Raw genomic sequence first — 15951 nt, 5'->3', positions numbered from 1 at the left:
TTCAAATATCTGGGAAGCATAATTTAGGAAAACAGAAGATGCAACAATGAGGTGAAAAAGAATATAACAACTGCCAGGGACCCATCCAATAAGAGGCGGTGGCTTATATGTGGTGCATGGACAGGGACCTGAGGAAGAGACTGGCGACATGATTCATATGGAACGTGGCATTATACGGAACTAAAGATGGACACGGGGGAAAAGCAAGAATGAAGAATAGAATCATTTCAGATGTGGATTTGGAGGAGGGATAAAATGGCTACACAAAGTGAGAAATAAGGTGGTGTTGAGAAGAGTGGAGGACAAGAGAGAAATTTTAAAGATAATCAGGAAGAGAAATACAACGCGAAGAGAGAGTTTACTGATGGGTGCTACGGAAGGAACTGTGAATGGAAGAAGGTGGTTCAAATGGCTCTCAGCACTATGGGACTTAACATCTGTGGTCATCAGTCCCCTAGAACTTAGAACCACTTAAACCTAACTAACCTAAGGACATCACATACATCCATGCCCGAGGCAGGATTCGAACCTGCGACTGTAGCGGTCACGCGGTTCCAGACTGAAGCGCCTAGGACCGCTTGGCCACCACGGCCAGCTATGTCATTAAATCCCATGTCTAATTTTTGATGTAAGTGGTACATTTTACCATAAGTCAGAGACATGAAATTGGATGTGTTCTCTTCCAGTTTTGAAAACCTACTATTCATTTGCTCTTCTAAATTTGTCTGTTTGTTAATTACGTATGAGAATTGCTCCAACACTGTTTGCAGGAATCCCTCCCGTGTCACACTTTCTTCTGTGAAAGGCAAGATTCGAACCTGCGACCGTAGCGGTCACGCGGTTCCAGACCGAAGCGCCTAGAACCGCACGGCCAAACTAGCCGGCAATGGAAGAAGAAGAAGACACGCAAGATAACAAAAGGTGAATAGTGCAAAGATAGAAAACAATTACGAAAAACCGAAGAGGGTAACAAATGACAGGACCGCATGGAGATCTACATGGCAAGACCTGCCATGGGCAGAACACTGATGATGATGATCATCCTTTTGTAATCCGATTCTGAGTTCCGCCTCTAATGACCTCGCTGTCGACGGGACGTTAATTCTTCCTTCCTTCCTTCTTTTTATTCCCGGAAAGGATCCCCCAGTACTCATTTGACAGCAGAATGTGTGGGCCAGAGGCCATCTTGGAGCGACTGGAACGAGGAAAAGTCTCCCCTACCGGAAATGAACCCCAGGTCTCCAGAGACGGAGTCCAGAGCTCCACCAGCTAAACCGCCACGGCCACGAAATGCAACCGTTTCTTACAATAAACTGCACTCCTGTTGATTTTTCATGGTGTAACACCTCGGTTCAGTTTACAGTAAGCTATAGAAAGAATAATTTAAAATTAAGAATATAATTTTTAGGGGAAAATAGTGTAGAATCAGAGTTCGGTAATTGCAGATCAAAATTATAGTACATCAGCAAGTGGTTTAACGTCTAAGTACAGCAAAGCCACGGAAGCTCCGTCATGGAGAAGGCACTGACGTTAAACTCTTGTGATGAAAAACCTATAAAAAGGCCTGATCGTCATTACTGCCGCCTTTTTTCCTTGATTGTTTCGTTAAAGGGCGGGGAACCCGTGTCAGTCAGCGGGACAATAATTAGATTGGACTTTATCGTGTTAAGATTCACGATAAACTGTCAGAATATTACGGAGATTAAAGTGATGTAGTGTACGATCTCTGACTGTTGGTAGCAACGGAGTATTAAGGGGGTTTTAGGACTTTAGTGCTAGATTGGAACTTTACGAACATATAGACGACAGAAACTCAAATTATCTGCCGATACGAGTGAATTCAGAGGTACCGGTATTCAGATATTAACGTGTGGACGCTTGAAAGTGTCGTGTGCCGTTAGTTGCGAATCTGGACATAGAGCGCGTGCATGTCGGCATTTGCGGACTATTTAGATTCCTCCAGGCTAGGAACCTTTTAAATAGACCATCATCCATCACCCTCTTAATCCTTGAATACAGAGTGAAATTGAAATACAAGACTGTTGTACTTATTTCATTTACCTAGTACTAATCAGTGAAGGTTTTACGGAAGCCAAGCTATTCAGCAGTAAGTCAGCACCATCTATCGGAAAGCGTAGGCATTAACTAACACGCTAACTGAAGTGAACGTTTACGTGTTTTACGGACTGCTTAATATGAACTTCTGTGGCTCCTTGACGTCCCCACTCCCTCCGAAATGTGGCGCAGGCTGTCTTAATCATAAAAGGGGAGAGTTTTAGCCGGGAAAATTATTAAATAAAAGCGATATTTAGAAGACTCGCAGTAATAGCAAAACACAAGGCCCGCACCTCATCGGAGATTCGTCGCTGTCGCTGTCACGTCGAGAAGTAAAGCCGGAAAACCTACCGACGATACGTATCTACGAGCAGACGTCGACGTGGAGTAACTAAAAAGGGAACCACAAGAGAGTTGGGGATGCTTCAATGGACAAGTGAAAACTAACAGAAGGTTACAGTATCCTATACACAAGCACGAAGATCAAACGGAATATTGTACAACGAAGTGGAGCTTTGTCCATCAGGAACATTGGCACAATTAAACGGGAGGAAAGGAGATATGGGTCTCTTAAGCAGTCACTGGCTATTATTACCAACATGTACATAATAAATCAGTTTATTACATAAGTGGTTCGTTATGTTCGTATTACACTGCCACAGTTTTCTGACACATCGTATTGGTTCTTAGCTTTCGCATCAGTGGTTTCACGAGCAGGGTTTCTCGTATCACACACTGATTCATTTATTCTTCCCTCAGACACCCTTTAGATGCACAGCCCGACACTTTCGAATGAAGAAACTTAAGTGAACCAGGCAGATTACGTAGATACTTTTTACTTCACACAGTTATAAAGCTGGCAAAGTTTTTCTTTTTTGCGTGTCAGCATTGGAGAAAAAGAAAAAAACAGTACGTTTTGCAGGGGCAGCGATTCATTTCAGAATGGTAAATTAATTAAAAAATTAATCGCCTCACTGTAAACAAAGCTGGGCTGAAGCGTTCCAGCAAGCCATTGACGCGCACACTCCTTTAACGAGATGATATTACATGTATCGAACTAGAAGATGGGGTGAACTAGTGAGGAGACACTCACCTGCGTCTCGGACAGGTCGACCAGGCTGAGGTTGTGCACCAGGTTCCTGAAACACAAACAACAGGCACTTAGGTAAGTTGTGCAGCAGAGAGTATCAAATCTGGAACAGTGCTATATGTCAGAGTGGCAAATTTTTGTTTTGTTGTAATACCCCACTACAAACATAATATGCCAGGTAAAGAATTTATTTCGTTTTTTGTCTAACACATTCAGTTTCATATGTTCTGTGAGCATAAAATACAGCGTGAATCTGGACTCCGTCACAAACTTTCAGAGACGTTAGTAAGGACCAAAACACGAAAATCGCTAGTAAGCACGAGTTCTAAAATGCATACCTCAGGAGCTAAACGCCCTTGTTCATCTTTGATACTGTGAAATACATCTCTTCTGCTCAGGAGCTAAACGCCCTTGTTCATCTTTGATACTGTGAAATACATCTCTTCTGCTGCAAGCTCTTTGCTTTTCACGTTTTTGGAGAAGGCAATATGAACCGAAACACGGAAAAAACGTCCAACAAACGGGAGCTCTAGAAAGAACAGTTTAAAAGCTATGCATACTTCTTCAGTAGAAGAGATGTGTTTCACAGTAGCGAAGACGGGCAAGTGCTCACTGCTCTTAAGATATGCGTTTTAGAGCCCATATTTATTAGGCATTATTTAATGCTACAGGCATGAAACAACGGTATGGTGCTAATGAAAAATAGGCGACAAATAGACGGAAAATATCTTAAATATATGGTGTACTAGTATATGATGATAAATCTAATTTCTTGATCCAGTCAACAGCACTCTGAGTCAGTCACAGGAAGTTTCTTTGCATTGACTGGGTATCATGCTAAAGTACACTCCTGCATGATATGTTGCATGGTCTGGGGTGTGTCTCAAGTCTAAGATGAATCGGGAACTTTTTTCTGTTTGAGAAAAAAGTGCTTGCATAGCCAACAGTTCATGCGGATTCAATTAAATGTCTTCCACGTACGTCGGAACAAATTGATGCCTGCTGGTTTAGTGTGGTTATAAGGTCGGTATGCATTTCTGATGGTACTGGTTGGATCCATATTTGTTCCCTTTCATGATGTAACCCTTATAAAATTCATGAACAACAACAACTGCTGCAGCAGTATTTATTGGTATCTGACTGGACTTAAGCCTGTTAGATGTAACATTTGGAATATGATAGGAACTTATGTAACAAAGCTTCGTACTTCCGAGCCCTGATAGAGAGAGATGGCTTAGACTTGGGAGCCAGTAAGGTGATGTTTCTTTTTAGACAGTCTGTGTTCGTACTCTGAAAGTTTGTGAGTGGAGTTCTGGTCTGCTATGTTATACTAACATACACTATCTGACCATTAGATGGCGCTTTATGGCAGGGTGCATTGTCACGTTGATAGTATCATCGTCTCTGAACTGATTCATAGCCGTACGCAGTACACAATGTTGGAAAATATGTTCATATCTTTCTCATCTGCAGTCTCCAGTCTCTGCTTCAGAAAACTCTGATTAAAAAAAACTCCGCTAGCGTGATTAACGGACATCTGGCGCATATGACTTACCTCCTTTAGGTTAACTGACGGCAGCGGTTACGAGGAGGGCATCAGGCAAGAGGCAATTTGCCAAATCACGAAAACAGCGTTAGGATGGAGATTTTGTAACTGAAGTTTGTGATATGGGATATGATCCATTTCCTAATTTCTAGTTAGTTTTGAGATGGTGCTCCGATGATTCTCGAAATATACACAGAAGCGGCAAAGAAACTGGTGTAGGCACGCGTATTCAAATACAGAGATATGTAAACAGGCAGAATATGGCGCCGCGGTCGGCAACGCCAATATAAGAGAGCGCAAGTGTCTGGCGCAGTTGTTAGATTGGTTACTGCTGCTACAATGGCAGGTTATCAAGATGTGAGTGAGTTTGAGCGTGGTGTTAAAGTCGGGGCACGAGCGATGGGACACACAATCTCCGAGGTAGCGATGAAGTGGGGATTTTCCGATACGGCCGTATCAAGAGGGTACCGTGAACATCGAGAATTCGGCAAAACATCAAATCTCCCATATCGCTGTGGCCGGAAAACGATCTTGCAAGAACGGGACCAACGACGACTGAAGAGAGAAATTCAACGTGACAGAAGTACAACCCTTCAGCAAACTGCTGCAGCTTTCAATACAGGGCCATCAACAAATTTCAGCGTGCGAACCATTCAACGAAACATCATCAATATGGGCTTTCGGAGCCGAAGTCCCACTCGTGTACCCTTGATGACTGCACGACACAAAGCTTTACGCCTAACGGGGGCCCGTCAGCGCCGACATTGGACTGTTGATGACTGCAAACATGCTGTCTGGTCGGACGAGTCTCGTTTCAAATTGTATCGAGCGGATGGACGTGTATGGGTAGAGAGACAACCTCGTGAATCCATGGGCCCTGCATGACAGCAGGGGACTGTTCAAGCTGGTGGAAGCTCTGTAATGATGTATGGCGTGTGCAGTCGGAAATGATATGGGACCTCTGATATGTCTAGATACGACTCTGACAGGTGACACGCACGTAAGCATCCTGTCTGATCACCTGCATCCATTCATGTCCGTTGTACATTCCGACGGACGTGGGCAGTTCCAGCAGGACAATGCGACAGCCAACACGTGCAGAATTGCGACAGAGTGGCTCTAGGAACACTCTTCTGAGTTTAAACACTTCCTCTGGCCACCAAACTCCCCACACATGAACATTATTAAGCATATCCCGGCTGCCTTGCAACGTGTTGCTCGGAAGAGATCTCCACCCCCTCTTACTCTTACGGATTTATGGACAGCCCTGCAGGATTCATTGTGTCAATTACCTCCAGCACTATTTCAGATATTAGACGATATGAGCTAAGCTTTATTTTAATTCGCAGTTTTATTAATTATATGAACGAATTTTCATTGAAAGTATTGGTTCAATAACAACAATAAGCTTCCGGTCTAAAGACTAAGCATGAAGTACCAGCAATTCCAGACACATTAAAAGATAGTGGTTCATAACTTTTACGTTGTGTGTGTCATTCTGCGTTCATCTGATTTCGCATGGCGTCGAACTTGTGTGTATATTCATGTACGAATATTGATATAATGTGTGTTTAAACAGACCATGTGAAGTTAATTAGGGCACAGCACAACCTTTAATACTAAGCGTTGATACGTTGTAACGATTGCGTTTTGAAAAGTGATTGCTTATTTCAGTTACTATCATTAAGGTGTTTTGGTATTTATCTTCTAAACTGACAAGCAACATGTATTTTTCAGTGTAATTTTCTTCAGACAGGAAAACGTCGAACTAGCACTAACCACGTTATTATCATGAAGTTATAACACCTCTGTAGATTATCTGATTTGCTGTCATAATAACCAATTGGTTTATACAGTATAGTTTGTTCGTGTGGAATGGAGACTGAATTACTAAACTACTCAGTTTTTCATAAATTTTTAGACGATTTGAAACCAGTATCAGCTTCATAGCGACCGGGACTATTAGTTAATTTCATTAAACTTTTTACGAACAATAACGAGTTGGTCGACGTCCTGTTTCTTGGCAGTGAGACGTATATGCTCCACACGCCGACTCATTTTACATCGACTTGATGCCTTATTTCCGAACCAATTAGCTACGTTAATGTGGTCATGTGATTTACCAATCAGAGTAATGAGGACGTAACAATACTTCTTACGAAGAACGGATCAGCGCATGTTGTGTGGGCTATTTCTTCTCGCTACTGTTGTTTACATTGTTTTCAGATTAAAAGAAATAATGGTTATCCTGCTAAGGGACAGATAAGTATTCAATGAAGTTTCACAACAGTTGGTGAAAATTGAAATCGTGTAGGACGTTACCTTTATTTCCTTTTTACCATTCGTTAATTTTGTCCAAAACTTAAAATGTCTTATTGTTTGCAGAGTGGTGAAACTGTTTCGGTTGGATGTTGTAGCTCTTATTAATTTCGTGCCTGCTAAGAAAAACGGCAGAGGAATTCCGATTCATGTAAGAAGGTTACAAGATAAATCTGACAAATCTAAAGACTGTCAATTCAGCTAAATACTTTGGGATTACAATTAGGAACAACGTAAACTGGAACGACCACATAGCTAATGTTGCGGGGAGTGCGAACGAAAGACTGCGTTTTATTGGTAGAACACTTAGAAGATGCAATAGGTCTGTGAAAAGCGACTCCCAACACTACGCCTATGCGCGTCCTCGACTAGAGGAAGGAAGGAAGGAAGGAAGGAAGGAAGCAAGCAAGCAAGCAAGCAAGCAAGGTAGGAAATAATGAAAGAAAGAAAGAAGGAACGAACGAACGAATGAAGACATTTAATGTCCCATGCAGTACGAAGTTATTCGAGGCGGGGAACAAGCTCTAATTGTCTGAAGGCTGGGGATGGATACTGGGCATGCCCTTTCAAAGAAATAATCGCGGCATTTAGCTGGAGCGATTTAGAGAAAGCACCGGAAACCAAAATAAAATCTAAATCTCGACGGCAGGAGGTGGATTCAACCGTCGACCTCCCGAATGCGAGTCCAGTGTACTAACCACTGCGCCGTCCCTCTCTGTCTGTCTGCTGGAGTTCTGCTGCGAGGTATGGGATACTTGCCAGAAGGACTGACGGAGGACACTGAAAAACTTCAGGAAACGACAGCTCGTTTCGTATTATCGCGAAATAGGGGAGAGATTGTCACCGATATGATACGCTATCATTAAAACAAAGGCGTTTTACGTAGCAGCAGGATCTTTTCGCGAAATTTCAATCACCGAATTTCTCCTCCGAATGCGAAAATATTCTGTTGACAAATTATTTTAAGAAACACAGCAACCAGCCCCTTTTTATTTATTTTTATATATGTATGCCAATACGCGTTTCGGGCTTTCACCGATCTTCAGTTGGCGTAATACAGGGTGGGGCAAATAAAAGTGGCTCGGACGAGTGGATACGAATGGACGTGATTGATTGCATATGACCACACCCCGTGACGCGCACACCCCTTGTACGCCCGCCATATGATCCACACCTATTCAGAGCGTAGTGCGGGCGTGTCAGTGTGAGTGGAGCTGGGGACGGTGGTACTCACAATGGAACAGCGGTTGTTCGTTGTGGAAAGTTACGTGATAATGAAGTCGTGGAAACGGCGTGGTCATTTGTTTGCTGAGAAGTTTAATGGTGTGGAGTCAAAACGCCATAAAAGAGTGCCATGCAACACTAAGCCCGAAATTGGCGTCAGACAGGATCTGTTTTCAACAAGTCAAAAAACATTCCGAAACGTGCCCGAACACCAGAAAATGAGGCTGCGGTCCACCAGAAAATGCTTCACAAGTACTGCCAAATAAACCCGATGCCTGTTGCAAGAGACCGGCATATCAGTCGATCATGCGGACGAATACTCCATCTGGACCCAAATGCATCCCCTCTGAGTGTCTGTTGTTCGTTCATTAAAACCAGCAGATGCTCCTCACCCCACTAGTTTTGTGAGTGTCTGTCCACTCAGATAACAATGAATGCCTTGGACATGGATCTGTTCTTTACGTCTAATGAAGCCTGATTTCACTGAAGTGGTTATGTCAACTCACAGAATCACAGGTTCTGAGCAGCGGAGAATTCGCGTAACTTCCACGAAACACCATTGCCTGATCAGAAGGTTGACGCTTGGTGTGCAGTATCTGCACGCCGCTTTATTGGACCCATTTTATTTTATCAGACGCTGAATTTTGCACCTAACATTGCCAACATTTTGAAACCATTTGTGGCAGCATTAACAGAGAAGGAAAAGACCTACAGTTACTTCAAACGGAATGGAGCAACTGCCCATACAGCACACTGACACGCACATCTTCACGCCTGGCAAAGTTGTTAGCAGAAGTCAGTCTGGTGGTGGTCCTAGCTGGTCACCCAGGTCACCTGATCTGTCAGTGCGCGTGTACTCTGTGTGGGGAGTCCTCACGTCTACGGCATACCGCAGCAACCCTCATAGCCTTCAAGCACTGCATCAGAACACTTCGGATGAAATTGGAGCAACTCCAGCAGTTCAGCTTCGATCCCCCTTCAGCAGAGGGCTGGTGTGGCCGAGCAGTTCTAGGCGCTACAGTCTGGAACCGCGCGACCGCTACGGTCGCAGGTTCGAATCCTGCCTGGAGCATGGAAGTGTGTGATGCCCTTAGGTTAGTTAGGTTAAAGTAGTTCTAAGTTCTAGGGGACTGAAGACCTCAGAAGTTAAGTCCCATAGTGCTCAGAGCCACTTGAACCATTTTGAACCCTTTCAGCAACACGCTGACGAGGACCCAAGAGATGAAAGGGGATTACTTTCAACACCTGGTACAATCAGGTTAAGTCCCATAGTGCTCAGAGCCACTTGAACCATTTTGAACCCTTTCAGCAACACGCTGACGAGGACCCAAGAGATGAAAGGGGATTACTTTCAACACCTGGTACAATCAGGTTAGTACTGTTATTTCCTTTCCTCTGCTGTGTTTCTTTGTACCCTGAAACTCTGTTCTCCGGGCCACTTTAATTTGCTCCACACTGTACACATTTCAATCTTCAGTAAGTACAACGTTAAAATATCGATAGAATGCTGCGGCTGGCCTGTGCAAAATAACAATGTTCTTTAGCTAGCGAGTTGTGTGCTTGCGATACATTTGCGTTTATGTATTTGGCACGAACACTTTCTAATTTTTATCTTGCACATGAACAGCGCAGTAAACGCAAAGTTGCTGATTGACAATTCTGTTACATCGGAAAAGATAAAAGTTATATTTACAGAGCTCGTACGGACAGATTGAAGTGTTTGTTTTCATCCCGTGCTGTTCGAGAGCGTAACGGTAGAGAAATAGTGTAAAACTGGTTCGGCGAACCCTTTGCCAGGCACTTGAGTGTGAATTGTATGGTGGTCATGTAGATGAAGATGTATTACCTTTGTTTTTACACAAACAGGTTTCAGTACTTGATGTGTTATCTTCAGTGAGATTTTTTTGTTTATTTTCTTGACGCAGCAAAATAACCATGACAAGCTGTAGAAGGCCTGGCAGATAGAAAACTACCAGCGTAGCAACTAATGGCATCATATCAGAAAGAAAATACACGAAAAATCTTACTGAAGATAGCACGAAGTGCTGAAACATGTTTAGATAATAACAACTAATAAAGCAGTGTCTTGCATAAGGCAAAATTACTCTCCCAATTAATGTAAGAAACTTTTGATCTGGCCTCACTACGATTAATGGGCAAAGTTGAAGACCATCTCGTCTCGTGTGGTCAGCAGCCACCTACGTATACAGCTAGACCCTGGAGGCAATTCAACATCTGGATAATGGCGAAACTACACACACCGGACAAAGAATTTGTCACCCACCAGAAACATCATGCTAGTATTGTGTAACACCGCCTCTGGCTTGGATCATGGCCTAAATTCGGCGAGAATAGAGACCACAAGTTTCTTCATATACTCCACACAGAGCTTAAGCAATTCATTTCAATTTAGTTGCTGCAGAGCTAGCAAATCGTAAGGTACCGATAGATACATTTTGCCCCGTTGTTCGATGTAGTACCAGACACTTTCTATGGGATTAGTATTGGGTGATTTTGTGGGTCAATAGATGTACGGAAGTGCGCTTTAGTGTTCGTCAAAAGAGGAACATATGCTTGCTGCGCTGTGAACACGGGTGCTGTTGTCTTAGGAATGGGAGTGCCCAAGCATACTCATTATGAAGATGTAGAAGAAAGGTGAACACCTGGTCACCGAGGACGTTGAAATAAACATTCTGGTTCATGTTAACGATAACATGAATAAGTGAACTCAAGTCATTACACCAAAAATACCCCCAAAAGAATCACAGAACCACGCTGGGCACACGCCTCACTGGGCCATCCATGCACTCGATGCCTCGAATTATCCAAAAAGGGACAAAATCGCAACTCATCGGATCATACCACACGACTTTAAACAGCTACTGTCCTGTTTTAATCTTTGCTTTGCCCACTGAAGTTCGCAGCCTTATGTGCTTTTGGAGCAATGGCCTTCTGCGAGACACCATACTCCAGCAGCCCACTGAACGCAGTTCCATCCGCAATGTTCGTTCTGAAACTGGTTGAGATGGATTGCAGTCATTGACAGCAACCATTCCTCTGAAGTCTGAAACCGATATTTATTGATGAGGTATTGTATTTGGTCCCCGTCTGACCTTTTTAGTACCGCTGTTCATAAAGGGCCCTCACAAGCGCAATATTCTTTGCGCAGTAATACTGCGAGGAAGTAAAAGGCCACGAATGGCGAAATAATATTGTACAATCAACATGTATACCAGGAACAAGTCAGGTACAACTCTGCTTTTGTAACGAACATGTCGGCGCTCGATGACGTAGATATTCGTGTGAATTGCGCTTGAGTTGCTTGCCTACAAACAGAAATTAAACAGAAGTCTGAAACGCTTCCAATAATAAATTCAATGGCCCACATGCTCATTCACTGCAGCATATATTCGTAAACTGTAAGGACGACTGACAAATAAGTGAACTGTGTTATTTATCGTGTACATGTTGTGTTTTCTATATATTTCTCTACTGTAACAACTGCTACGAAGCAACCATTATTTACGAATTCTTGATTGAAAGCTAACACGATCTTATGTCCGTGGTGTGACAACTGTTGCAAGGGAAAAAGAATGTATTTCCTGACTGGCCAGCTGATCTGATATTAGAATGGTGTCCACAATTAAAGCAACAAACCTCTATTTCACCTTCCTGTGTCTAATTCACGATATAAACACACAAACTGTCAGCTAATGTCCGTACGACCGTGTTCTGCACGGAAGATGGTATTCCGGTCAACGGACAACCACACCAACGATTACGTCAGGGCACCTATCAAACGGGGTAGTGTTTGCTGGGTAATCCCACAACCACAATCGCTGAGTAGACAGTCAAAGACGATGCAGTACGGCATAGAGAAAACACCTGCCAGACTCTGCAGTGGAGAGGCGTAAAGACCACGGGAGAGCTAACCAGGTGTGTCATCAGAAACAGAAATAATCATTTGGCTGTAAGGATAAAACGGTACCGCCTTAGTACTGTACCTCTGACGCGCCTTCACAGAAGGAACGTCTAGAGCAGCGACGTCAACATGCCTCATGGACGGTCGAACAGTGGTCCAATGTTCTTCTCACAGATGAGCCCCCATTTGGTCTGGAGAGCGATTTTCGACGGATTCGCATCTGGAGGGAACGCGAAATACGATTTCGGGACCCAAACATTGTGGAAAGAAAAAACATGTTCAAATGTGTGTGAAATGTTATGGGACTTAACTGCTCAGGTCATCAGTCCCTAAAGCTGACACACTACTTAATCTAAATTAACCTAAGGACAAACACACACACACACACACACCCATGCCCGAGGGAGGATTCGAACCTCTGCCGGGGCCAGCCGCAATTGTGGAAAGAGACCGATATCGAGGAGGATACCTAATGGTATGCGCAGGCATTATGCTGACCATCCGAACAACTCTTCATGAAATTGTACGGATGAATCAGAAAGATGTAACTGCTGTCAGGTATCGTGACGAGATCTTGAGACCTCATGTGCGGTTATCCGAGGTGCTATGGGCCCAGACTTTGTATTGATGGGCAATAATGGTACGCCTCATGGCGCAACGGTGGTTGATGTTTTCTTCGAAACGGAAGATACTGCACGCGTGGCGTGGCCGGCTCCCTCTTCCGATCCGAATCCCGTAGAGCATGTCTGGGATGCACTAGCGAGACGGCTTGCATCACATCAACATAAACCAACCACTCCTCGGGACTTGCGGGCAGCCCTGCAGGAAGAATGCGAGCTATTGTCACAATATGAGATTGATGACATCATTCACTGTATGTCCCGTCGTGGCCACGCGTGTGTTGTTGCCAGAGGTGGTCACACACCGTACTGAGCACATTTATCAGTAGTCGGAATGTGTGTGCAAATCTGTTAAGTTGGAAAAAACGAAGAACACTTCTGTCTACCGTTACGCATGTTTTAGTTTTTTTACGTTCTGTATTCTTCACATTGTTTCTTCTTTACTACCACCTATTTATACCGTTTTATGGCGAAATAAACGCAGCGTTGCAAAAATTCCGTTTGCTCCTTTTAATTTTGGACACCAGCGTATTTACCACTCCTGAAAACTGCCACAAGTAAAATAAACATTTCTGCTTTCTGCTACTGTGGACAATGAAGTATCTGGCATTTTCTTTCAAGTCACGAATTTAATTTCACTCAAGTACCGCAAGATGCTTTAATACACCCCCTAGCAAACTTCCTAATCTTTTGTCATTCACTTTTTTTTCAGTTCTTTGCGGGAAATCATTCGCAGCAAACTGAATTACCGTCGGTATCGGCAGAAACTGCCTTTTATTGCGCAATACTACCCCTGTACTGAGTATTGCGCAATAAATACTGAGCATCTGAGGACTCCTTTATGTCGTGTTATATGGCTTCGAATGGTACATCATACCTTGCAGACGTCTTGGACAGTTCGTACTGATATATATTGTTCAAAAGAATTTGGGGAAAAGGTGTATCAATGTCCGGTATGTTAAATCCATTCTGATACAGGCGGTACTTGTGTTCTTATAGCATGGCTTGATATCTTCGCTTTCAATGAAGGCAACAGTTAAAATCATTCGCCATTTATTGGCTGCGCTATGCATTACAGCTTCATGTGAACCGTCAGAAGAATGTGAGTACCGGTGTTCAAGTGTTTTTTGGTGGTGTACACAGATGGCAGTTGTCATTTGTGGACGTTGTATTCAACTAAGGACATGCAATGCGACATCTTGATGCAGTGAACGTTGCAAGGGTGGTCTATTTGATCCAAAAAGGATGTACTTTTGCTCGTTTTCCTGCAGATGCCAATGCCTCTCCGTATGTCAATGTCATACTCTACAGGGAGACAGGCAGTCCACAAGCCGGGTGCACAACGTCGCCGACGCACTACAGCCTCACGTGAAGAACGATATCTGGCCATTTGTGCGTCGTTTTGCCGTACGGATAACGCCAGGGAGCACTGCAAGACGGTCTCAGAAGGATCACTGGAGACTATGTGTCCAATCGGACTGTAATGAACAGGTTACGAGAAAGGACCTGACGACCAAGACGTCATGTTGGAATACCCGGATTAACACATCATCTTGCAGTTTGCCTTCAATTCTGCCCTTCCCATGTCAACTGGCAACTCCGTCACTAACGAAACGTGTTATTCACAGACGAGTCAAGATATCCTCTGACGCGAGGTGACGTCCGTTTTCGTGTGCGAAGACCTGTGGTGAGTGATACGTGCCAGTTGTCCACGAAATCTACAAATTTCCAAGGTTCAGTGTTGACAGCCGTCCGGAACTTGTCATTGTCCATAGCCGGCATACTGTCAGGCAGCACATCGCACAGATCCTGTTGGACCATGTGGTGGCTGCTGCATACTGTGGTAGCCGTGAGTTCTTCCTCCTGCACGATAATGCCAGCGTCCTTGTGGTGGGTGTCACCAAGTGTGTCTTGCGAAGCCTGGACTTTGAAGTAATGGAATAGTTAGCGGTAAGTCCTGACCCAAACGCCACCGTGCAGGAGTAGAACACGCCTGACAGATGAGTCGTAGTCGTCCTCTCCAGGAACTCTCACGGGGTTTCATTGATACTCGTCAGGCGGTAACAAAACCTCACAGAGGTTCTCAAAGTCCCATGAAAAACATCCAGGATGAGGGGATGAACGATTGTTCCCACTTTGTTTTCGTCACCTGTCGGTCATTTCAGTTATTTTTATGTAGACTAACGAGGATGTAATGATGTTTTGTCGTACACTTAGTTTTTAAAAGATAAAAGTATAATTTCATAACATACCCAATCCTTAATTACTGCGCAATGGAATATGGCAGATGCCCAAAGTCAGCGTCCCTAGTACTTTTGAGCAGTGTATTAAAAAATAAGGCAATTTCATTCACGGTGCGATCATTTACATGTTCAAAGACGATAGCTCTTTTCACGGCGACCAATCTTATTGCGTTTATTCCTTCCAAACGACTGCCGCTTACAGACAACTTCCCTGCCGTTATTTAGATCAGTGGTGCAGTCACGTGCTTGCTTGATACCGATTCTACACTATACTATAGCGGCGTGGCCACGGCGGGCGGGCAGAGACCCGGCCAGCCTCGGATTTGCTCGGTCCTTCTCGAAAGTATCCGGAACAGCGCGACATCTCATTGAGTACTGCGGTGTGGCATTTTTCGGCCGGCACACCTCTCTTCAGTTCGGCAGAACCCTTCGCTGTTTGTTTGTGGTATGGAGGATGCTCGCAGGTACAGTGATTGTTTGCACAAAAAGAGGCAGTCCAGCGACCTGTTGTCACAAGCCTTTAAAAATTAACGGGAATGACAGAAGAGATGGATGAGAACTCTCAATGTCTGTCATACAGTGACATAATAGACAGATACCGCAAATTTGCTGGGGAGCTACATGTCAACACTGTACAAAAAGAACTTAAAAATTTACTTGATTATGAAAATGTAAGAACCCCCCACTCGAACTAAATCTACAAAAATGTCTCAGTTTACCCGGTGAGTCCTTAGATAGTGGTATAAAGTGCGTACAGTATAACTGGCCACGTTTTCCACCCGAGATTTCCATTAATTAAGCCAGTCCGTGCCGGCCGCGGTGGTCGAGCGGTTCTAGGCGCTTCAGTCCGGAACCGCGCGACTGCTACGGTCGCAGGTTCGAATCCTGCCTCGGGCATGGATGTATGTGATGTCCTTAGATTAGTTAGGTTT

General features: G+C 44.0%; 1 protein-coding gene across 2 annotated transcripts in view; it reads right to left on the bottom strand.

The window, feature by feature from the left end:
• LOC124797855 (semaphorin-1A) overlaps positions 1-15951 on the bottom strand; it is a 909059-nt gene that overhangs the window by 238361 nt on the left and 654747 nt on the right. For both annotated transcript variants that reach the window (XM_047260924.1, XM_047260925.1), the window contains exon 4: positions 3149-3194. In XM_047260924.1, coding sequence (XP_047116880.1) covers positions 3149-3194 — 46 coding nt within the window. The remainder of the gene's footprint in view (positions 1-3148; positions 3195-15951) is intronic.

Source organism: Schistocerca piceifrons, chromosome 5 (assembly GCF_021461385.2).
Source record: "Schistocerca piceifrons isolate TAMUIC-IGC-003096 chromosome 5, iqSchPice1.1, whole genome shotgun sequence".
Classification (NCBI taxonomy): domain Eukaryota; kingdom Metazoa; phylum Arthropoda; class Insecta; order Orthoptera; family Acrididae; genus Schistocerca; species Schistocerca piceifrons.
This window is presented reverse-complemented; position numbering and strand designations above follow the sequence as displayed.